Source organism: Ziziphus jujuba, chromosome 4 (genome assembly GCF_031755915.1).
Source record: "Ziziphus jujuba cultivar Dongzao chromosome 4, ASM3175591v1".
Classification (NCBI taxonomy): Eukaryota; Viridiplantae; Streptophyta; class Magnoliopsida; order Rosales; family Rhamnaceae; genus Ziziphus; species Ziziphus jujuba.
In genome coordinates this window covers 7,490,880-7,516,105 of record NC_083382.1, presented here as the reverse complement: position 1 = coordinate 7,516,105, position 25,226 = coordinate 7,490,880, and the positions used below count along the sequence as shown (strand labels likewise).

General features: G+C 34.2%; 1 protein-coding gene, 1 long non-coding RNA gene, 1 other non-coding gene and 1 pseudogene across 4 annotated transcripts; 1 reads left to right on the top strand and 3 right to left on the bottom strand.

Annotated features, from left to right (window-relative positions):
• Positions 1-864: 864 nt before the first annotated feature.
• On the bottom strand, positions 865-3,924 carry LOC125421977 (uncharacterized). Of its 2 annotated transcripts, none has more exons than XR_009638795.1 (4): positions 3,666-3,924; positions 3,017-3,582; positions 1,181-1,247; positions 865-1,058 (listed from the first exon to the last, which is right to left on the bottom strand). It is a non-coding gene; the product is annotated as an uncharacterized LOC125421977 (transcript). The 2 variants fall into 2 exon arrangements; XR_009638796.1 differs by having other exon boundaries at positions 866-1,058; positions 1,181-1,235; positions 3,666-3,923.
• Positions 3,925-4,817: 893 nt separating this feature from the next.
• Positions 4,818-8,281, top strand: LOC107416104 (persulfide dioxygenase ETHE1 homolog, mitochondrial-like; annotated as a pseudogene).
• Positions 8,282-9,585: 1,304 nt separating this feature from the next.
• On the bottom strand, positions 9,586-10,803 carry LOC132803500 (uncharacterized). The gene is made up of 3 exons (XR_009638794.1): positions 10,778-10,803; positions 10,543-10,665; positions 9,586-9,739 (listed from the first exon to the last, which is right to left on the bottom strand). It is a non-coding gene; the product is annotated as an uncharacterized LOC132803500 (long non-coding RNA).
• Positions 10,804-14,194: 3,391 nt separating this feature from the next.
• LOC132803499 (putative disease resistance protein At3g14460) lies at positions 14,195-19,392 on the bottom strand. Its single transcript, XM_060816678.1, has 4 exons — positions 18,901-19,392; positions 15,786-17,701; positions 15,145-15,284; positions 14,195-15,043 (listed from the first exon to the last, which is right to left on the bottom strand). The coding sequence occupies exons 1-2, from the start codon at positions 19,196-19,198 to the stop codon at positions 16,254-16,256; spliced, it is 1,746 nt and encodes a 581-aa protein (XP_060672661.1). The 5' UTR covers positions 19,199-19,392; the 3' UTR covers positions 14,195-15,043; positions 15,145-15,284; positions 15,786-16,253.
• Between the last annotated feature and the right edge of the window lie 5,834 nt (positions 19,393-25,226).

Sequence of the window (25,226 nt, the reverse complement as noted above, 5' to 3'; positions counted from 1 at the left end):
CAATTAACTCTAATGCATCTTAACCTCTTAATCATCAAACTTTGTTTAGAATTAAAAATAGAAAAAAAAAATTGACTTAGTTGATAAATCACCCACAATTATGATAAAGATGTTGTGGGTTTGAAACATTAAATGATAAAAAAAATTATTAAAAAACTTTTATTTAGAAATTATTATTAAAAAACTAGAAATTGTTTATGCTAATGTTTGTAGTAATTGGCTTTTGTTTTCTTTATTAATTGAAAAAAACGACTATCTATTTTCATGCTCTGATTAAAACATACAATTATATCTGTTAAATCAATTAGTAAAAATCTCCGTCTTACGTGCTTTCTTCTCTTTTGAATCTCTAACTTTTCATGGTTAAAAAAAAAAAAAAAACTCTAGAAAAAAATAATAATAACAAACAAACAAACTTTCAAGATCAAATTTCCTCATAATAATGGACCCGGGGAATTTGAGCTGAAACAAGGTGAAGCCAGGCCAGGCCTGACCGCTTGGTGGCCTATGCCTAGGGCATTCACAGAAAAGGGTCCTAAAAAAATTCCCTCTTATATTTACAAAATATACTTACATTAAATTCTTTCGTATTGAAATAACTATATACATAGTTCTAACATGTATTTTATTTAATATTCCAATTAATTTAGCTTAGATATGAAATAAGTAAGTTAAGATCCCAATTAATTGAACTTAGATATGAAATGGGTAAAGTTCAATTTGATAATTGATAAAGTTTTCTTGCTTGAGGTTATTTTGGTTCAAGGGGATCTTGATGGGAATTGCAAGGGGTAACTTCCAATTTTGCTTTTTTATTTTTAATCATATCGATGATTAATGGCACGAGAAATTTTTCTGTACACAATGTTTATCGAAGTAAAATCCTAATTGATGCACATGCTTTTAACACATTAAAAACAAACACAATGACAATGGCAAATACAAATACAAGAAGTGGACCTTGTGCATAAGTGGTTTACGCTCTTTTAGAGTGTCGGTAATAGCAGCCGTTATCGCCTCTGCTTTGTTTGGAAGACAAACATTGCCTTGCTTGGTAACTATTTATTACCCAATTAACAAAAAATAAAATTAAGGTAAAATTAAACTAAACTAAAATTTTAATTTCCGAGTTCAAATTTCTTCAAAAATATGTAAAAATTCCAAAAGCAAATAAATTTACCAGGATTAAGTTATCAAGAACAGCCAGATTTCCATTGGGTTTGGTAGAAAGCTGCCTGCAAAAACCACTCAGAATCGAAGAAGAAGAAGAAGAAGATGAAATTAGCCCTAATTGAAGGACGAGCTTAGACAACAACGCTATCATCTTAGAAAGAAATTCAGCTGAATAACCTTCGAATAATAGCTCTTTTAAGACCCCCAAAAAATAATAATAATAATAATAAAAGATTAAAGATTAAAATTAAAAAATTATCTAAAATATGAAAATACATTTTTTAAAAACAAAAGATGCGTATACAAATTATTACGACTTCTACACCGTACCTATTTTCTTTTCCTATGCTTGATCCTGACGGAGTATGGAGTACTCTTCCAAGAAAAAAAAAAAAAATACATATATATATATATATATATTTACCAAAAAAAGGGAAAAACACAATGTTACTTTTTTTTTTTAATGATGATTTTATTTTTTATTTATATTTTAACAAATCAGTGCAAATGGCAATGGCATTTGGTTATCTTATTTATCAAAAAAAGAAAAAGAAAAAAACACTAATAAGCTACAATTTGTGTTCTTTTTGGCTTTTATTTTCTGTACTAATTAATTAAAATTAGATTTTTTTTTAAATTACTATTTATTTAATACTTAATACTATAATTAAAACATAACATATCCATAAGAAAACATGCTATTAATAAACTCTATATTACGTGCTTTCTGCTCAATTTCTGTAAATATAAATAAATAAATAAACTTTCACAACAAAGTTTCCTCATAGCAATGCAACCTCGGAATTATGGCCCCGAGCAGGTGAAGCCTGGACCCGCTTAACCGCTTTGGGCCCCCACATAAACAATGGCCCAAACTTTTTTTCTCTCATATTAAAATTATTTATTATATAATAAATATTATATTTTTGATGAATTATTAAAATTACTATATACAAATAGATAAGTTTTTAGAGACATAAAAATTATGAGTTTCCTATAATTTCACATTAAATCCAATTAATTATTTATAGTTATAAGTAGTTCAAAAAACAGTTTTAAAAAACAGTTAGGGACGTTTCAGAAACAATTTTTTATGGTCAAAAAAAACTTTGGGCATATTATTGTTCGTTAGTTTTCAAAAAAACAATTGATTTGAATCAATTTTATAAAATGAAAATGCTAAATTTGAATTTGTATTTTTAGAATTTAAAAACATGTTAGGTAATATATTAAAAAAAATTTACGAAATTGATAAAATTATATTTGGTAAATATTAATATGATGTATATCTATATGGTAAAAAAAATTTATTTTTTAAAAATGATAATCATTATCCATATTTTTGTCTAACATATATTAAATATAAGAGATACCAATATCTTTTTATATATTTGTTTTCAAAATTTTTCAAATTCATGTAAAAAGTGTTTTGAATGTTTATAAATTTGCTCATATTTTAGATAATGTTTTCAACTTTTTTAAAATTTTAAATTTCAAATAAAGTTACTCAAATGTATTTTTTGTCATTTTTCAATTTGTAAAATGAAAAATCGTTTTGTGAAACATATAAGACTTGTTCTTAAAGTGCTTATTTCATAAATTAAAAAAATTAAAAAAAAAAAAAAAAAAAAAAAAGACAGAGAGAAGCGAGGGAGAGAGAGAATAAAGGAAAAATGAAGAAAATAAACTCTTTATTTTCTACGATTAAAAAAAATATATATATCCTTATTACCCAGGAAACAACAATTACTTTTCGCTTATTTATTCATTTTTTAAAAAGAGCACTTACAACTTCAATTCAAAAATACATACTGGTTAGAAAAAAGAGGGGAAAAAAAACTACCTGAGCACCTCGAAGAACTGCCTCAGCACATTTGCGACTCACAATTACCTCCTTAGGAGGTATACCATCAGCATAACCATAATCAATTTTGTGTGGTCCTGAACCCCTGACAAACAGAACATAGTCTAACCCTGGAAACTGACACTTTGAAATGGGACTGCTGTGAAAGCTCTCCTTGAACTTATTTGTGACGCCATCTTGTTCTGAAGCTGCCTTACCACAGTTATGCAAACTCTGGGAATTGCAATTGGCGTCGGTTTTGCAGCATTAATCTCTACTCCAAAAGAACTAATCTTCTAATTTATGCTTGGCAGCCGAGTAAACAGAGAAGGTAAAGTTAATTACTCCTATTTTCTCCCACACGAAAGGGTAACCAAACGATTCACTTAAAAAAATAAATAAATAAAGAATCCAGTATCAGAGTAAGTGATTAAAATAAGTTACGTGAGAGCTTGGGAAATGCAGGAGAAATGGTCAGGTCCGTAAGCTCTGACAAAGTAGTCCTCCACCTGAGGGTTCCATCGCAGAATTGGTTTGAAACAGTATCTCTCTGATATGTCCTCCATCTGTTTGCATTTTTACCTCCTTCAGAAACATATATATATGTGCCAATATAATACCCAAGAATTTGGAAGGTAGAGAAAGGAACCTGAGGAGTGGGCCTTAGAAGAGTGAGAAAGCTGCTGCTTCTGAGGATTGTTGCGAGGAAGAAGAAGTCCCTCGCTTTCTTCATTCAAAAGAGGCGAAATGCAAGGGTTTTGCGCCCCAACAGTGCTGTTTTTGGAGCTCCATTTCCTGATGCCTTAATGGGTCGCAACTTTAGACAATACTAGGCCCAAACTTAAATTTCCAATTTTTTTTTTAATTTTTTCATTGGAAATTTTTTCTTTTGTTTATTACGCTTTTTTTCTTTTAGATATTTGTTTATTACACTATATAAATTTCATTTCACATGTTAAAATTTTTCATTTAAGTATATTTCTCATATTACAAGCAAATATTATAGAAACGTTGGTTCACAGATATCAAACATGGTATATTCAATACCTTGAATAAATTTTTAAAAATAGTTATCAAATAATAATAATAATGCTAAAAACACATGATATATAGAAAAATAATGTGGTAGATTTTATTTATATCTTACATAAATTTCTCAACCATTGAATTGAAAATCATATTTGGTAAACTCAATTTTTGACAATTGCATAAAAAGATATTATGTATCAGACCAACAAAAAAAAAAAAAAAATCCTAATTTTGCTATTCATTCTTTAGCTGAATATATCTAAATTGTTTTTTTATTATTATTATTATTATCATTATATTTAAATTGTTCAATCATACAAGTTCGAACCATATGAGATTATTCCATCAATCACCAACACTAACTTTTAATCAATATTGAATTCTGCTGCTCATCCACACTTGTGAAGTGTATGCTTATTTGGTAAATATATATTGGCTACCTGTAATATATATATATATATATATTTTAAACTAAAACCTTGGAGTTTGAAAGAATAAAGCAGGACTATGGCATAAAAATGTTTGTTAAAATAATTATTGATAAATAAAAAAGAAAAGAAAAGAAAATAATTATAGATGAAAATAAATAAATAAAATAATAATAATAATATTGAATTATTTGTCCAATGAAAATAAAGAAAAGGAAAACAGAAAACGTGCCACTTGTAGGTTCTTAGTGCCTCTACGGCATTACCAACTTTTTGTTTTGGCATAAATACTCCGACGACTGCGCTGTCACTTTCAGTCACACGCTTCGTCATTGGCGCGCACAACTTCCAAAACACAAACATCACCATTATTCAGCCCACAAACGAATCCATTCCATTTCCAATCGCTCTCTCTCTATCTTTCTCCGCAAGCTCTGTGTTCTGGAGTGCTCAGTGAGAGAGCACTGAATCAGAGACGTAGTATATAATAAACCAAATAAATAAATAAATAAATAAAAATAAAAAATGCTGGCCATGAATCTCATCCGCTGCTGCTTATCTCTTGCTCGGAGATCTCCTTCCCATTTCCTGAATCTCTCCACCACGCAAACCCTAGTCTCTCCATCATCATCTCGCTTTAAGTTGATCACCTTCCAAACAATGGTCTCGCGCGCTTACACGACGCCGTCTCATCCTTCCGGGAAGCTACTCTTCCGTCAGCTCTTCGAGAAGGATTCCTCCACCTATACTTACTTGCTCGCCGATGTCTCTCATCCCGATAAACCTGCTCTGGTTAGCTTTCCTTTCCATGTCAAATTGACCTCTAATGTTGATTAATGTTCTTTCAGATATTTATTTTGCTTTTTTTTCCTCTTAGAAAGTTCGCATTTTTATTATTATTATTATTTTTTATTTTTTTTGGGGTTTCCCGCTTGTTTATGTTTTGATGTAAAAATACTGAGTAAGTTGCAAATTTATACATATTTAAAATATAGGATTGTGCCATTTCAGAATTAGCATCTAGCATCGATCACTTTTTATGATTATTATTGCAATTTTATTTTAGGCTCAACAATGTAAATTTTACGTTGTCCTGTTCACGATCGAAGCTCGTAACTTCTTAATAAGGATTCATGTCATTGAGGAAATTTTTTGTCCTGAAAATATGCTGTAAGAATCTTAGACCTGCGTACGCAAATTTGACGCATTCGTATTACATGTGTTTATTTGATTTGCAGTTGATTGACCCAGTTGACAAGACAGCGGAGAGAGACCTTTCTCTTGTTAAAGAGTTGGGACTCAAGTTAATTTATGCTATGAACACGCATGTCCATGCTGACCATATAACTGGCACTGGCCTCATAAAGGTTTGATGCCACTTACCTATATAAATATGATAAGTAATTTTGTCTTTTGTTGCTTTGAATATCTTCACCGAAGTGCTAGTTTATCATTAGAGTTTGTTTCTATTTGATTCTGTAGAAACAAAAATGGAATTTTACCTTTTTTATTTTCTTTATGCACTCCACTGATATGTGAATTTGTTTATTGTAGACCAAGGTTCCAGCTGTGAAATCTGTCATTTCTGAAGCAAGCAAATCAAAAGCGGACCTCCTGATTCAAGCTGGTGATAAGATATATTTCGGTGACCTGTTTTTGGAGCTTTGACCAAAGCTGCTTGTTACTTATATAGTTAGTTTTTTACAAAGCGGAATAGAGAAACTTGTTGTTTCTGTTGTTATTTTATTTTATGGAGAACCATATTATACAGAAGCATGCATACTTGTTTCACTTGCCGAAGAAATTGAGAATATTATTAGGTTGTGAAAAAATCTTAGGGTGAATGTCTGTTCATATGCATGGTGAAGCAGTAGCCATACTTGTTCCCAGTTTCTTTCTTGAATCTTGAGCACTGTTTCAGAATAGTCCATCATCTATTTGTTGAGCCTGCTTAGTTTTCAATCTACATGATTTATTTATTTATTTATGTATTTGTTGTTAAGAATCTGGAACATGACTTCTTTGGCTTATTTCCTGGGCTTGTTTTATGTTAAAAAGGTTTCAAGTAAATCCATCTGTGTGAAGCGAGAGTTGATGCATAGCTATCTTTGCTGTTCTAAATGTGTTTTTACTCAAATCTCGAGGAAAGTCACATTTAAAGTTTATGGAATTAAATAAATCCCAAAGTGTATGCTGATGCATTCCATTTCTGGTGCAATAGTAACCAGTGATCCTTGCTGGTGAGCTTGTGTTGTGTGTTAGTGGATATGGGTGTGGGTGTGGATGTGGACACGTCTATAGATGTGCATATAGGTGTGTTTATAAGTACATTTTGTTGCAGGTTCGATCTACTCCAGGCCATACTTTAGGCTGTGTTACATATGTTACAGGGGATGGCCCTGATCAGCCCCAACCAAGGATGGCCTTTACTGGGGATGCCTTACTAATACGTGGTTGTGGAAGAACTGATTTTCAGGTTTAGTGTGTCAAATCCTCATTCTTAACATCTTCAAAATGTTTTTGACAGTTTTTTCAGAAACAGAAAACTGTAGATGGCCTTCCAATGTACCTCTTATTTCATTCTTGAAATGAGGAGTGTTGATTAATTTATAAGGTAGCTTGATTTAATTTCTTTTATCTGCTTGCAGGGTGGGAGTTCACATGAACTCTACAAGTCAGTGCATTCGCAGGCAAGGATTTGAGATTAGGAAGTAGGAAATTGTGTTTCCATGATAAAGAAACTGTTAAATACATTTGGCCTTTTAGACATTTCATCAGGAAACCACTAATTCTCTTTTTGTGTTATAAATCCAGATCTTTACATTGCCCATGGATACACTAATCTACCCTGCTCATGATTACAAGGGATTCACTGTATGGAATTATCCACTGTTTCTTTTGCATTGTTTTTATTTTTTTATTTTTATTATATAATATATATATATATATATTTCCATTTTTTCTTGGGTCTGTTTCTTATGCCATATGCTACGTTGATTACAGGTTAGCACTGTGGGCGAGGAGATGCTCTATAATCCTCGGCTTACAAGAGATGAGGTAAATTATTTGCCCTATCATGTGAATATCTTATTATTTCTTAGAAAGATTTCAAAGTTACTATCTGGAAAATGATTGTACCATTGTATTGATTTCCGAATCCTTGGTAGAAAGACTTTAATTAAAGATGCCATAGCACGCTAGTTCCCTGTGTTGTATTAGATTCAATGGAATCAAACCAAGCATTTACTTGACATATTTATTTTGAAAACTGCTGATAGTTCACGCCGGTGTTATAAGAACTCCAATGAAACAGAAGAGAAAAAAAATGAAAGAGGATCGCATAGATTGTGTTAATTTGGATGACAAATAAATAAATAAATTAAAACAGCTTGTTAAGATCTAGATAAAGCTGAAATTCAATTGAAATTTGCATGTTTTTAATCTATATGTAAGACATCATTTTGGTTTGTCTCTGTTTTTGTTTATGTTATACTTAATGTTGGTACTTTTCCACTTCATTACCATCTGACCTTGACAACTTTAATCTTTGCTATGCAGGAAACATTTAGAAATATCATGGAAAGTAAGTATAATTATCTAGCATTACCAACATTCAAAATGACAGCTGCAATTTTATATGTTTTACTTATATTCTGTGAGTTTGTATTAAGTTAAAATGACTGTTTCACAGATCTGAGCCTTCCTTATCCAAAGATGATTGATCTAGCTGTCCCTGCCAATATGGTCTGTGGGTTGCAGGATTTATCAGCAAAGCCTGTTGAGGCTATCTCAAATTGAACATGGTCAGGTATGGCTTATATGTTATTGGTCGACAACAGATTGCTCAACTTGTCTGGAACTATGTGTTGGATATTTCTTTGTGCTTGTCCTTGTATAGGCTGCTAATTTTGTAAATTCTATAACTTCTTTTCAAGGTGATAGTCCCACTGCTTTTATATGGTTCTTCTCGTGGGGTTAAAGATCTAGCTATTTGTAGTTGTAGAACCCGAATGAATATATGCACTAAAATTCCCTTCTTCTTTTTTTCTTCTTTTTTTTTTTAAAAAAAAAAAAAAAAACCCTTCCTCCCTGGAATTTAGGTTTCTCATGTTTGGATAGTTTTTGGTTTCATTGGACTTAGAAAGTATCTTGAATCTTCCGTACAACTTGAAAGGCTCATTTTGTTATTATTAGGTGGCTACATGGATTTGCACACCTTGGAATCGTAGTGAGCAACACTCATTCATAACAGCATTTTCTTGTGTAGCAGAAGAAGAAAAGAGCACAATGTACAACAGGAACCACTTCTCACCCAACTTTCTCTAAGCCTGGTTGGTGCTCACATATGACCGGCCGCAACTACTTAGAACTTTTCTTTTATAAAATAAAGGACAAAAAGCTAGTTGGAAAAATATAACAGGAACTTCTTGCGAGAACTTTCAATAAGTGTTCCCAAGCCCTTCCACAACCAGAAATACTTTTAATAATAATGTAATTATTGGTAAATTAGGACACACCAAAATAGTTAGTTCTATTCTATACCTTGGATTGGTAAATAATGAGTTAAGAGGTAATATGAGATCGAGAACCAAGCAAGCTTGTTTATAAGTCTTCACTAGAACTAAAAGGAAATCTGTGTGAAAAAATTCCAAATGGGGAACAGAATAAACAAAAAGAAATTTTGTGATTAATGGGGTTAGCAAGTGTCATTTTACTATAATTTTCCGATTGAATTTAATATTATTTTTCCAATTTTATTATAAATTTATTAGTTCGAGAATCTATTAATATAAAACTCATAACATGATTATTTTTCTGGTTTTTGAAGATAAAATGAATAGAATATGTAATGGGGAATAAATTTGTATGATCCATTTTCTGTCGGTCTAAATTTAAGTGTTATACAATATAACCGCCATAGTGTTGGCCTAATATTTTTAATGAAGGCTTTGACAATTCCTTATTCATCCAAAGGAAAATACGGTCTTGTTCTCTTTATACATTCCATTCCAATAATGGACATAATTAATTTTATAAAAGGTGAGCCTTCTACATGCATGACTGGTCTTTACTCTGCATTTAACAAAAAAAAGTCTTTGCTATGCCCAACAGACTACACAACGCTATACAAACAAAGAATGGCTGCTTCCAAACATAGTATACAGAAACTTGTCCAAGCTTTCCAAATGGCAAGAGTAATGTGATCAGCTTTCTCCTCCTAGCACAATCTAGATATCCAACGCAAAGGAAGAATCTTCAATGGTGTCTGCAACAAGTCAAAATTTCACTTTGATTACGTTGTAAACATCAAATTTGCCCTGTGTATAAATGAAATACAATGATTTTCATTCTACATGCTTTTCACATGAAGACATTTTTTAAATGCTTTTTGTTTCCATCTTCACATAAACAGTTATCAATTTCCAAATGCATTTTATTTCTATTTGTTCCCATAGAAGCTCCCATTATGATTTTAGGTATTCCATTTTATTCCATGCATTTTATTTCTATTTGTTCCCATAGAAGCTCCAATCTGTATAATTGTTTTGAAGGATTTACACAGGAAGTAAAATAACGTAGAATGTCTATACAAGAAAGCCCAAAAATATAGGTAATCAAATCAAGGTAGACAAGGAAACAAATTGCTAAACTAAAGGAAGATCAATTCCTAAATTGTAGGATGACAGCCGTCTAATTCATCTTTTCAATTTATTGGGTTTTATTAGTAGTTTTCACAGTTAAAGGTTTTTGAGATCCAAGTGATAGTAGACATAATTAAGGTATGCTAACGGATTATAAAAACTGTTTTTAACTCTTCTATCCAAAAAGAACATGTTTTTGGAGGAAATCTTTCACATGCTGTGAAGCTATTGTTAGACGGCTAGAATATAAAGTCTTATGATCTTAAGCAGCATTGCATAGTATATCTCTAGGACATTTTCTTCTCATTTTGGCTACATGGCATTACTTTCATAAGGTTAATCATGCCTCAGATTCAAAAATGAAGTTTCAAAATCCCAGAAGCAGTTTGAAACAATTAAAGAGATCATGGCAGTATGGAGTAGTTACCAGGAAGCTTGGCATTATATTGAGTCAACTACTATGACCGCATTAGATAGAACTTGGAAATGAAACCCCTTACACGAGTTAACTGGTGCACATTAGTGTTTGCCAGACGGATAAAGAATGGATCTGCACGGTACTGATTAATATTGCATCATATAATACATAACAGGCTTTAAATGAAAGAAGCAAGTGTAGCTACTTTTGTTTAAGCACAAGAGAAGAGAAAAATTAATCTTACCCGGCTTTTTCCTGTTGGGGGAGAAAATAAATTAATTCTACTATACTAATAATTTATACAAGCAAATACATTGATATAATATAAAATACTCATACACATGCAGCAGGACCCTCACACATAATTAAGACTCAACACATAAACACAACTCTTAACATTTATTGACACATGAAAGCTCTCTCTTTCTAAGAGCTTACTCTACTCAATTGAGTAGCTCTTTCATTCACACCAACCGAGAGCCTCCTTGGAGCTCACTTGTGTAGCTCACCAAGCAAGGAAGCCAAAGCTTCCTTTTATACTTGACAAAGTCGGTTGCTTTGGCGTTCTCAAAGCTTCTAGACTTCTCCACTATGTCTTTGCTCTCATCCCCAATTTTAGATATTTTTTTCACAAATTCCAATGCTCAACTTCCAACCAAGTATATCAAATATACTAGTTAATTCTAGAATCTTCTAAGTCAATATTGATCCTTCAATTCTCCCCCTCAATATTGACTTCCCATTCTTTCTTTTCTTCTTGAGTGCTGAAAAATTATCACATTCTTCCTTTGGTGTCTTGGCATCTCCAGTAGGCTTCGAAATTATCTCCTCCATGGTAGTCTTAATTACCAACATGCCTTACTAGCTTTGATCTTCCACTTCATCAAAGCAGCGACATTCACCAGCGACATAATCTTCTCGCCTCCAACGATCTCCCAGAAATTCTATCCCTGCAACGACCACATATATTGTAATCTATGCTATTGAGCTTCCACATACCTTCTATCTTTTGAAGGTCATTCATCGTGGTTTGGTGGTCCGCTCACACTGTAACACCCCGTCCCAAATCGCACCGGAATCCGTGCACATTGACCGATGTTGACTGTTGACCGTTGACCAAAGGGGTCAAAAGTTGACTTTTTGACTCGGTGAGAATTTTGAGTTGAATAGGGTACCGTGGCGAAGTGCACGATGCCACGAGTTCGTAGACTGGTAGCACGTCGAAAACGGAGCTACGGGTTGAAAGTTATGGACGAAACAAGTTGCGGTCCAAACTGTCCAAGGGGTGCCGAAGTTGACTTTTTGTTTATGGGGAATTGAGCTTTGACTCATGCATGGTTGTGAAGTGCTCGTCGATACGAGTTCACAGACTAGCGGCACGCTCAAAATGGACATCCGGTTAAAAAGTTATGGACGTTTGAAGTTTACCGGATACCGTATTATTTTAATATTTTTTTTGGGTCGGTGAACAGTGAAATGCCACGTGTCAACTTCTGATTGGTCCACGTGGCATGAACAGTGTCACACAAGGGTTTTTATTTGTTAAAATTCTAGGGGAAGAGAGAGAAGAGAGAGAAAGAGAGAGAGGAGAGAGAAAGAGAGAGAGTGAGCCACCGCCGGCCACCAGATTTTGCCACTGTTCCGGCCGAGTTACTGTACACGCGCCGGACAGAAAGCTTGCCCACCTCATTTCCGGCAAAACCTCCAAATTTCACAGCAAACGGCCACCGGCGAGTACCCGAAAATTCCGGCCAGCTCCAGTCCGCAGTGTTCGACCTCCTGAACCCAAATCCGACTTCCGTTTCCGCCAATTCGCGACGGTTTGGGAGAATTGCGGAGCCGAAACCCGGAAAGCTTCCCGATAAAATTCCGACCCCGTCGGGTACGATCATCGGAAAGTAAGACCGAATCCGTGATCCTCATCACGCGAGCTTCGATTCGTTATATAACTCGTAACCCTTAGATGTCGCTTGGTGTTCGCTCCCCGGGTATCCATTTGGGAATTACCCGAATAAAATATTAATATTTTTGGTTTGTGCACTGTGGTTGTTTAGGTGCACGCGCGAGTAGTGGAGTGGATCCCGAGGAGGATCTTAGTTGATTTGCGCTCTCCAGGTGAGTGACCCACCTTCAAAAATTATTTTGGGCAATTAATTAAATTTAATTGGTATTTAATTTAGTATTTAATTATGCTCATGTGGTGTGGTTTAATTATGATTTTAATGCGGTTTAATTTAAATTATTTGTTATGCATGAGCAAGGTATGTTTCGGTATTAATTTCACGTGGTTTCAAATGTGATTTCTCGGGCATAATTAGGTTAAATATTTTATGAAAATATTTGGTTAAATTTTATAAATTATGCCCGCGGTATTTTTATGGTTGCATTTCGTATTTCGAGAAATTGTGGTTTGTTGTTATCGCTGTTTCGTACCGGGTGATTGGATAAAATATGTGGGATGGTGTTTTGTGAAATTTTGGTATACTTCCCACGGTGGTTTTTGGAAAAACGGTACGGTTGGTTGTTTATGTTTATTTTTAGACGCACTCATACAGTATTGGTGTTCTGGTGTATGGTGTATGGACACGTGGTTTAGCACGCGGTTATTATATGGTTTAGCGTGCGGTTATTACTTCACCCGTGAGTTGCCATTGGACCGTGGGCAGGCAAGGTTATTGTTGCGTACAGCCGCCCCCCTCCTTGGCCGGGTGATGGTTTTTAGCAGTCGGTACTGTCGGGACGCCGAAGTGACCACTGCAGGTTTCTCTCTTTAACCTCCCGCCAGTCGGTGCTCGGGACGCTGGGTATCGGAGGGCATCACCGGTATATGGTGTGGTGCGTCAGGTGTAATTGTCGGTGTAATTGCAAATAATGGTTTAATCCCCAAAGGTGTTCAAAATTTATTTATTATAATTTATTATATTTTTATTATATATTTGGGGTATGTATTTATTTAATTGTTGTTGTTAAATTATTTAATCCCTTGGTTTTTGGGAGGTATGCACATTGGGTTTTGCGAAAAGGTTTTAAAAAGGGAACATTTCAAACGGAGCAATTGGTGAGAGTTTTGAGGGAAATCATTATTTTCCAAAGGTTATTATTATTTATTATTAATTGTTGGTATTTGTTCCACTCCTTAATTATTATTATTTTATTATTATTATTAAAAGGTGTTCAGTAGTTCGGGTTACTCACGGAGATGATTAGCATCTCACACTCTTAAATTCCGTTCCCTTAGGTGCAAGTGGTGGTAGACGTTCTTCCGGAGCGAACCAAGTTTTCCGCTGCTGTTGTGTTTCGAGAAGTTTCTTTGTACTCTTTCATTTCAGTGTATTATTTCTTTTCAGCCTTGTTGTATTTCTGTTGTTTAGCACTTCTTAAAGCTCTGTATACTATTGGAATACTTCTGTTTTATTTATGCACTGGACTGTTGTTGCTTTGAGAAGTGCTGGAATTTGTGGAATCAGTTTGTAGTTTGTGGGAGGAATAAGGGGATGTTTTTAGAAGTGTGTTTTCAGTGCAGGTAATTTGTGGTAAGTAAATCCCTTAGGGGAGGCTCTGTCGGATTTTCCTTTGGAGGGTCCGGTAGGGTTTCCCTGGGATCAGGGCTGTCTAGGGTTCCGGGGAAGGAATTCTGGACGGGTCTTGACACACACACCAAACAAGCTTGGTCCCAAACAGCAAGCTCCACAATCCCAGATTGTGCACGATCATACGAAGCTCCACCAACAACGATTCTTGACCACCTCTTGCCACTGCAGTCCTAGACTGCCTCCATGCATCACCGCGATCCCTGATTGCCTCACAACTTTATGGTCCTTGACCATCCTCTAGCACTTGTGGTCTCTAACCGTTCACCATACGGTCTTTGACCGTTTCCTCCAATATTGTGGTCACCAATGCTCATGCCTTGATCCCTAACAAACTCTTACATACCACTCTTTTATACCAAGCAAGACACCAAAACTTACCAAACCCATTAAACTATTATCCTATTGAATCTTACCCCGCTCTGATACCAAATTGTTGGGGGAGAAAATAAATTAATTCTACTATACTAATAATTTATACAAGCAAATACATTGATATAATATAAAATACTCATACACATGCAGCAGGACCCTCACACATAATTAAGACTCAACACATAAACACAACTCTTAACATTTATTGACACATGAAAGCTCTCTCTTTCTAAGAGCTTACTCTACTCAATTGAGTAGCTCTTTCATTCACACCAACCGAGAGCCTCCTTGGAGCTCACTTGTGTAGCTCACCAAGCAAGGAAGCCAAAGCTTCCTTTTATACTTGACAAAGTCGGTTGCTTTGGCGTTCTCAAAGCTTCTAGACTTCTCCACTATGTCCTTGCTCTCATCCCCAATTTTAGATATTTTTTTCACAAATTCCAATGCTCAACTTCCAACCAAGTATATCAAATATACTAGTTAATTCTAGAATCTTCTAAGTCAATATTGATCCTTCATTTCCTTTATCAGAAAATGTGAGGCACCTACAATGACAATAAGAGCATTATATACAGAAATATTACACTTTCAAATATAAAATTCGCGAAGTGAAAACATTTTGAAATTGAAATTTTAAATTGTGGACCTCAATTTCTTGCCATGTTGTAAATGGGACATGTTGTAAATGGACAGTCAGATCAGCAAAAGATGCGGAAAGAAGTGCTTCGGAAAAGCACAGCAACAGATTGCAGGAAGAAATTCTCAAGCGTCAATGTAGCCCTGTCTCTGGAAAATTAAATGAATTAAACGTCAAGGTAGCCTTGTTCTGAGGTTTAAGAATATGAATGAAAAATATGCAAAAGGTACAAAAAAGGTCAGTCCCACCATTTTACACAAAAAGCATCATTACTACGCATATATACAGACATCAAAATCTAACTAGATTTAAGTGCTTTTGTTTTTGAAAAAAGATTATAGAATCAAGTCCAGAAAGAAGGGTTAAAAATTGTAAATCAACATCTCTGTCAACAACCAGAAGCAGTTTTAAAATGGAGAAAAAAAATAAATAAAAATACTATAATTAATCTTACTGATATTTACTCCTTATTAATGTTGAGGCACATCAATTAATTGTACATAATCATAGGAAGAGGAAATGAAGAGTAACAGATATTTTTAAAGTGAAGTGATAGAGAATGAATATTCATCAAAAAATGATAACAAACAGAGAGTAAAATTCAAAGCATAATGTCAGAGATTCTAGAAAAGAAAATAATAAATAAATACCTGAACAATTTTGGAGAAGATGGACATCTTTGTATGATTAAAACATATCATCAAATATAATTTCGTCAACTATCCGTATACGAGGGATGTGAGCGATCTTGGGCCAATCTTCCCCTATCTCTCTCTGGCAGCGTTGAGCTACCAAAGGACAACTCTCGATCGACAACAGTTCAAGAGAAGCAGGCAGACCTTCTTCTGGCACGCACTGGAGCTTAGTGCACATGGAAATTTTCAATTTTTTGAGGGAGGTTAGACTTCGAAAGGCCTTGCTATGTAGGGATCTAAGATTGGGAATATGAATTAGAGTGAGAAAAGTGAGGGTGATGGGAAGTTGCCCTTCCTCCAAGAATGAATCCAGCGCTACATTTAGAAAGCCGATTCTTAAAGATGTAAGAGAGGTGAGCATCCCCAGATTCCACTGCATGTTGATATTAAATAGCTTATCGCAGCACCCAATTGAAAGTGATTTTAAATTCGAAGGCCATCCCTTCTGGAAATGCGGATTGTATGGATAGTGGAGGGCAATCTCCCTTCTGGAAATGACTCCACTTCTGGACAGCAAGATAATTCCAACACCTCGAGCGTTGGAAGTTGATCACCTTGGAGTGAAGCCAGCAGCTTTTTGCATCCCGAGATTCTAAGAGTATTTAAGGATGGAAGATAATCAGGCAAGTAGGCTGCACTTAGCTTCGGACAATTTTGTAATACAAGCCGTCTAAGTTTAGGGAAATCCCCATCTTCTTGCTCACCTTCCATCAGCAACCACTCTTCCCAACTTGACATATCTGAAAATTTTAAGAATTCTAACGACTTAAATGGCCTAGTCATTGAATTAGAAGAAGAACCACCACAGTAAAATTCATGCCCTATTCTCTCCACCATATCAAACCCTTCCACACACAGCTGTTTGCGAGAGGGACGTTGTCCAAGTGGTGGCAACAAATAACAATTTTGACAATTCTTTAGCTCCATTTTTCCCAAACGACAGAACAAATCACGTCCTACCCAGTCGGGAAAGCTTGTACCTCCATAATTTGCAATTGCCAACTCTTCCACATTTATTGGAGGTTCAAGTCTTTCTAATAGCTTTTTTGCTTCACGTGAATCGTCAACATCATTGTCCCACTCCAAACTCAGTCTGGTAAGGTACTTCTTATCCATTAATGCATTTGCCACTGAAACATCCTCAACGTTTACAATATTCTCTAGCCTTCTGATGCCAAGACTACCACGCAAATTTGAAAGCTTTTCTAACTCTTCAATACTCGATCCACTATCTTTGCCTACGATAAAATAACTTAGTTTTTCAAGAAATTTCAACGCAGACATTTGAGGTGGCATCTCCTCTAAATAAGTCCCCTCAATGTCGATGTGGCGCAAGTTGGTCAGTCTTGCCATACTGTTTGGTAAGCGACTAAGGCTACGACAATATGACAATGACAATGTACGCAAATCAGGCAAATTGCATATCGTCTCAGGTAACTGTTTAACAGCGGTAAGAGACAAGTTCAAGTACCTTAGGTTTTTTAAATTGCCAATTGAATTAGGCAAACATCTAAAATTGTGACAAGATGTCAATTTTAAGGTCTGCAAGTTGTACAAAGTACAAACTGTATCCGGTATTGCTTCAATTCTACTCCAACTTAAATCCAAATACCTTAGAAGCTTTAAATTTCCAATAGAATCGGGCAACGGCGAGATTGGAATGCAACGAAGCACTCTTAGGCATTGCATTGTTTGCATCGGTTCAAAATCTGATGACTCTAATCCATTTCGTAGCAAAGTGCGCCATAACTTATTTTCAAAAGGAGCCTCTAAATTCTTGATGCTACGGCCATATCCCATACATGATAAATGGCGAGCATTACTTGAAACAACTTTTGAGTCATTATCATCCAATCTCAAACAGAATTCTCCTGAAACAAAACTAGCTAAATCATTCACAAGATCATGCATGATAAAATTATCGTCACAACATTGAAAGAATGATCTTGACACTAGATCACTAAAGTACTCATCTCCAACTTCTTCTAGAGTCTTGTATTTTTGAGGCTGCAGAAGATCTTCTGCCATCCATAATAAAATTATTTTTTCTTTTTCAAAAAGAAAATCTTTTGGAAAAATTGAGCAATAAGCAAAACATCTTTTTAGATTTGGAGGCAAATAGTAATAGCTCAACCATAGAGCTGGAAGAATGTCACACTTCTTTTCATCAATCAATTGCCATATATCATTCTTGAGTATTTTTTCCCACTCCTTGGAATTGAGTTTGGAGCGCAAAGACCACCAAGTGAAATTATTGCTAAAGGAAGACCTTGGCATTTTTCAACAATTTTTTTACCAATCACCTCCAAATCTGAATATTTACTTGGCTCCACATTATTATTACTGAATACGTGTTTTGCAAATAATTTCCAGCCATCTTCATCTGATATTACTTGAAGACGATGATTTGGAACATTGCCCATCATTGATCCAATACTTTCAATACGTGTTGTCACAATAATCTTACTTCCACACGCTGCAAATTCAAGTGGACTCTTCAATGCATACCAGCGGTCATAATTCTCATTCCAAACATCGTCAAGAACCAAGAGAAACTTTTGGCCTTCCAAAACCTCCTTCAACTTAAGTTGCAGGTCGTATTGGTCCTCGATAGAGCATGTTCGAGAAGTGACCTTTTCCAGAATTGTTTTTGTCAACATAAAAACATCAAACTTATCAGATACTGTAATCCACATTTTGATGTCAAATAAGTTGTTTACTCTGAAATCATTGTAAGCGAGCTTAGCAAGGGTGGTCTTGCCCAGCCCACCCATGCCTACAATGGGAATTACAGATATCTTATTACCAGTATCAGCATCTGAGAGCAACCAATTAACAATGGCCTCTTTATCAGCATTCCTACCATAGATACCAGATTCGTCTTCCAAAGGTGGTACTATTATTGAAACTCTAGGTGAAGATTTGTTTTCGACACGGCCTACTTCTTGCAAACCAATCAGATCCTTTTGTTGCACAATATATTCAAGTGTGTCAAGGATCTTGACTATCCTTTGGTTTATTTGCTTAGCATAAGATCTAGTAGAGAAGAAGCTGAGTAGATGAGGCTTACCTTCGATCTCGCATCGTAAAGCTTCAGTGTGGATCTCATACACCAAGTCCTCTGTATTGTAGACCGTGTGTTTGAGCTCATTCAGCCATTTCCTCACAGCAGGATCAGCGAGTTGCTTCTTCTCAGCATCATCCAACACTTTATTAATAGACGATAACTTGATCTTCAACTTGTTCAGCAGCTCATCATCCACATTCTTTTCACGGACGAAGTCAACCACCTGCTTTGAAGCCATCCTATCAAACAGCAGCTGAAGGGAAGCAGACAGGAAAGCTCCACCTACCACTTCCAGAGCCATACTTTGTGTATGTCTTCCAAGTTCACAGTAGTAGAAAGATATGAATCTGATTGATTGCAAACAGAGAGAGAATTTTTTTGTTTGTGTTTTGTGTTTGCGTTTGTGTTTGGTTGTTAGATCTTAAAGTTATTTCTCTCTTTCCTTTTTATTTATTTTTTTCTTTTTATAAATCATTTTCTATTCCTTAATTTAGAGTTCGCACGCAATTGACTCATGGTGTGCTCCAGCTCATAAAATTGAATAATAATTCCATGCTTTTGGCAATCAGCAAAGCTTTTTTTAAAAAAAATAAAATTGAAAAAAAGGACTAATACATGTGCCCTAGCTCATAGAAAATGACTAATACACGCTTTGCCTCAGCACATGTCTTATGTATTCTTTTCATGGTTTGTAACTTCGTATTGATTTAAGTCTTTGAAAATTGATATTATCAAAAAATAAAAAAGTTTCTTAAAATTTTATTCGTTCAGGCGTTATTTTTGCAAATTTGGCAAAGAACATGTGGCTTACCTAGTGCTACTGCCCCATTCGGAAAACATAAAGATTAGACACTGGAAAAAAAAAAAAAAAAGTTGGGGGGTAAATAATATATAATATACATAACCCTTTTTCTTTTCCTTTTCTTCTTTTTTTCTCCTTTTACTTGTTTTTATTTTTTTATTTTTTTAATTTCAAACAAGCTCAATTAACAATCCCAATTTATGCACATCTTCATATACTTTGAAAGGGAAAGTGGAACCTGAGGAGTGAGTCTTAGACTCTTGAGAGTGAGAGAGAGATATGGTGTTGCTGCTACCTGCTGCTACTACCAGGATTGTTGTAAGGAAGAAGTCCCAGCTTCCTTCATGCGACTAAATATTTATCAAAGTTTTGCTATGTTTCATTTTATTTTATTACTTTTTTTTTTCTTAATCAATATCATCAAAATTAAAATTACCCAAAAAAAAAAATGTCATAAAACTTAATGGGATCCTAAACTCTTTGGTTAATGGAGCCCCATTCATGCAAATTAGTCAAAACTCAGACGCTTGTCGGCCCACATCTGTTTCAGTTTGGTTGGTTTCGGTTTATTTATTAAGCAGTTGCTTCTAAATTCTTTCTTTTCTTTTTCTTTTTCCTTTTTCCCCAATAAAAAAATAACAACAATAACAAATAAATACATGCTTTTTGCTTTAATTTTTCAAAAAAAATAAAACAACTACTAAAATGTGCTTTACAATAATTTTTTTTTAAATAATATTAAAAAAGAGTTAATTGCACTAAACATTTGTGCATCTTAGTGGCTCATTTTGTTATTAACTGGGTGGCTACATGAATTTGCACACCTTGGAATCATAGTGAGCAACACTCATTCACAACAGCATTTTCTTGTGTTACAGAAGAAGAAAAAACACAATGTACAACAGGAACCACTTCGCACCCAACTTTCTATAAGCTTGGTTGGTGGTCACATATAACCGGTTGCAACTACTTGGAATTTTTCTTATTTAAAACGAAGGACAAAAAGCTAGTTGGAAATTTACCTAGAACTTCTTGCAAAACTTTCAAGCAGAGTATGCTGAAGCCTTTCCACAACCAGAAGTACTTTTTAATAATAATGTGATTATTGGTAAATAGGACACTCCACAAGTGTTAGTTGTATTCTATACCTTTGATTGGTAAATAATGAATTAAGAGGTAATATCAGATTGAGAACCAAGCAAGCTTATATATAAGTTCTCAATAGAACTAATAAGAAATCTGTGTGACAAAAATCCAAATTGGGTTAGCAGAGCTTAAGTAAACAAAAGAAATTTTGTGTTCAATGGGTTTAGCAAGTGTCATTTTATTATTGTTTTCCTTTTCAATTTAACGTTTCGTTTAAATTTTGTATAAACTTACTAGTTGGAGAATCTATTAATGCGAAACTCAAATCATGCTTATTTTTCCTTTTTTATCTTTTGAAGATAAATTGAATTTATCTTGGTTGCTACCAAAATTAGCAACCTTGGCATTCACATACAAATAATGAATAAAAAATAAATATAGTGGAGAGCAAATAAATATGTCACAACAGGAAAAACAGTGGAAAAAACAGAGAAAACCACACATCACCACATCTTCCCCAACCCTTGGTGGGGGGGGGGGGGGGGGGGGGGGGGGGGAAGATATACAGGGAAGTCCTGAGATGGAGATTGGAAGAAGCAAAGCAGTGACCAAAAGAAAAGTATCATTAACTTGCCTTAAAAGCACTCAACAATTCATTCCCCTGCTCTCCTTCATCTTCCTTTTCTTCAATCTTCTCTTCTCTTTCAAGAATTTCATCAATATCCATACTTAAAACAGTCTTTTCTTGCTTTCTTGATCATTTTTCTCTTACTTAAGAAAAAGTTCTTCTGCCCCAAATTTTAACATAGCTGATAGCTCATTCAGCAAGGATGAAAAAGTAAATGCTTGTTAGAGTAATTATGCTGGGTGAAAAGAACACAGCTGTCACTGCAAAGTGAAAGTGCTACAGTTCTAAAAAATGTCCTAGACAAGAGAGAGAGAGAGAGAGAGAACTACAAGTGGAACATAACAAAAATAAAGTTAAATTGTCATGTTTTTTCTTGAATCCTTGCATAATTCAATTATATTCAACAATTACAAAATAATAATTCAAAACATGTCCTCACTCTGTCAAAAAAACTCCCTTTCTTTGCTTCTTTCTTCTTCAATCTACCCTCTGCTAGATCCCACAAAGATCAAGAATCTACAGAATAAAGATAAAGATAAGATAAATAGTTTGCCCTGAATGATGGGAGAAAAGCAGTTTAATGCGTCAATAATGCACATATAGCATATGAATATGAATATTTTATCTATTCGCATACAGATAACAATTCAGAATACATGTACAGTCTTGGTTGTTGTTTAGGTGTTCATGTTTATGAAAAGGGACTTGTTCCCTTGGTGAAGTGGAGATGTGTGGTTTCTATTTTCCTGGGACTTTAGCCTCACATCTCCTCTTGCAATTCCAGATGGGAGGAATTCTTTTATTTGTCCATAGCTTGCTTTATCAGCCCAAAAATATACTTCATCTAATACTTCTTCAGCCTTCATGAATGTGTAGAAATAAGCATATAATATTTTATGCTGAATAAATCATGTATGGTCAAATAAAAGAAGAATAGTAACTGGTTTATTTTTTTTTTTTTTTTTTTCATAATAAAGAAGAGGCAGTTATTTCATTTCTTTTTTCACAAAGTTACCATTTTCTTGATAAAATTTTTAGTCTGAATTTCCAAAATTTCTCAAAGCCAACATTTTCTTGATTTCCAAGCACATACAAGTTCTTTTTTCTCCTATTCAAATTCTGAAGGAAAAGTTCATAATTCCCTCGAGTTGAACAAACATATGGAGCTAACGCACATAAACTTCTTCATTTTTCTCCCATGGCATATCATTGTGACCACCACTACTTGCATCATGCTTTATAATATGCAACTACAAGTTTAGAACAAGAACACCATTGAAAAAAGGAAGGAAAAGAAAAATACCCCTTTATTAGAAAATTGACAAGATTTTTTCATGAACATAAGCCAAAAGTCAAAAAAAGAAAATTTAATATTTTAAGATTCAAGTAGCACAATCCAGTTCGCTGTTATAAACAACCAATTGTTAAGAATGCATCTTCGCTCCTCTTTTCTCCCTCCCTCTATCTTAGTCCTGTAATACAAATGTTCATGCACAGTTGCTTAAAGGAGATACATAACTGCATATTATATAATCCTCAAAATATAATAGAACGCCAATCCTCTCCATAGGTTTAGATTATGAAAAGTTAGGAAAGTGTCAAACTAATCCATGTACATCATTATCAAATCCATACTTCAAAGTTAAAAACTCCTAATAACCTTGGTTTTTGACCATGACAGCTCTCTCAATCTGCTGCTATCTGTAAAAACATGATACTACGAGACCAACTACAGCAACTAATGGACCAACAATGAGATACCATAGGAGACCAACTACATGTGACTCCTACTGCAAGCCATAGGAGAGATTTGATTGCATCATCAATCCTACAACATAACAAGGGAGAAAAAATTAGACTAACTAATAAAATATATATATATATATTTGAAAGTTATGTAGGTGGTATAGAAGCCAAAAATATTTCGTTTTCTGAACAAATACCTTGATTCAAATTCAATGGGCATCTTCCCTATGTCAGCCCTAAGCATATCCAGAAATGATACAAATTTGTCGAGCTTCTCTATCTCACGTTGCACAGAAGAAAAATGATTCTCCTGCATCCACAAACACATGACTTTTGCTAAGAAAGATAGACAAATCAGAAAACTATAAATATGATAGCAAAATGTACTAAAATTGGAAAACAAAGCTCTAAGCTTCGCAATGGGAATTTAACATCGATGTAAGTCTATGACAAATGAAAAAGAGAATAACTAGATGAATACTAGAATAAATTGCAACATGAATGTATGTATAGACATTTTCTTCCAATGTCCTATAATCTTCCGCGTTTGTTTTCCTACGTCTAATCAGAGAATCAGCTTTGATAATTTGTCTAACATTTGATCTTGTCAGAAAACAGTAAATACTATAGTAGTATTAGGTACTAAAGGTTGCTATTTAACCATCTTAAGTTTTCTTTGTTTCAAATCCATTAATTGATGTAACAGCCAATTATAACATGAATTTTTACCTAAACAATCAACAAACACACTTAACACTTGTCACATCAACATACCAAAACATCAAAACTAATACATATATAGAATAATACTCATTCCATCCTCGATTCTAATTGTAAGCATTGCTAATTGCCTACAATGGGAGCCAGAATCGCTAGTAATCCCTAGTCAGCCATATGTCACACCATTTAAAATCTTATCATTAATTAGTTAATTAATGACCAAAAATGAAGTCCTAACTCCTAAACAATATACTTGGAGACTTATTGGATATATGTATAACCAGTACGATTCATATAGGTTCAAAATCAAAATCATATACTATATTGCTTAAAAGGGAAAACCAACAAACAAATAGAAATACAAACACAAACACAATACGAAATGCAAATACAAACCACAAAACACATCACAAATACAAATACAAAAAGCTGACCTTATGCACTGCTACATTGCGGTCATTCAGAATGTCCGTGATAGCCGTTGCCTCTCAAAATAGATATTACCTAATTAACCAATAATAATAATAATAAGATTAAAATTAAACTAGTTGTTAAGCTTTGGGGTGGGTCGGTCAAATAAGTTTCTTCAAAAAATAAGTAAATTATCATAAAAAGCAATTGATTTACGGAGGGCAAAGCTATTAATATCGGCGTGATTTACATTGACTTTGGTACAAAGCAGCCTGTAAAGTCCATTGACATAGGAAGAAGATGACGATGAAATTAAGGATTGGATATTGTCAAAGCCGACCCTACCGGAACTAATCCCTAACTGAACCACGCGCTTCAACATCGCCGCCACCTCAGAAATTCCCGCTTGGAAGTTGGAAGAAATATTACAAAACTATCCAAAATTCTCATGTATCCGTGTAATTCGAATTCGTGGTTTCTTATAAGTAAACTGCCAACCTTTTGGATAAATATAAACAATTTTTTTTTTTTTTTGGTTAACAATCTTTTTTTTATTTTTATACATATATATATATATATGGAATTTTGTTTAGTTTTCTCTGTAGAAATCAGTTTTATAATTATTGTTCTTAACGTTTTATATTTTTTTTGCTTGAAGTTCTTAACTTTTTATAAGACACTTAATTGATAACATCTATTATCTATATCAAAATCAAATGATTTTAGCATAATTACATTTTACACCCTTAAATTATAGAATCTATATTTTGTCCTACCAATTAATTTATTCAATTAACTCTAATGCATCTTTACCTCTTAATCATCAAACTTTGTTTAGAATTAAAAAGAGAAAAAAAAAATTGACTTAGTTGATAAATCACTCACAATTATGATAAAGATGTTGTGGGTTTGAAACATTAAATGATAAAAAAAAAA

Coding starts and splice junctions, on each gene's coding strand:
- LOC132803499 (XM_060816678.1), bottom strand. CDS start 19,198: ATGGCTCTGGAAGTGGTAGGTGGAGCTTTCCTGTCTGCTTCCCTTCAG. Junction 17,702..18,900: donor TTTACGATGCGAGATCGAAG/GTAAGCCTCATC, acceptor GTTTTGTTTCAG/GAGAATTCTGTTTGAGATTG.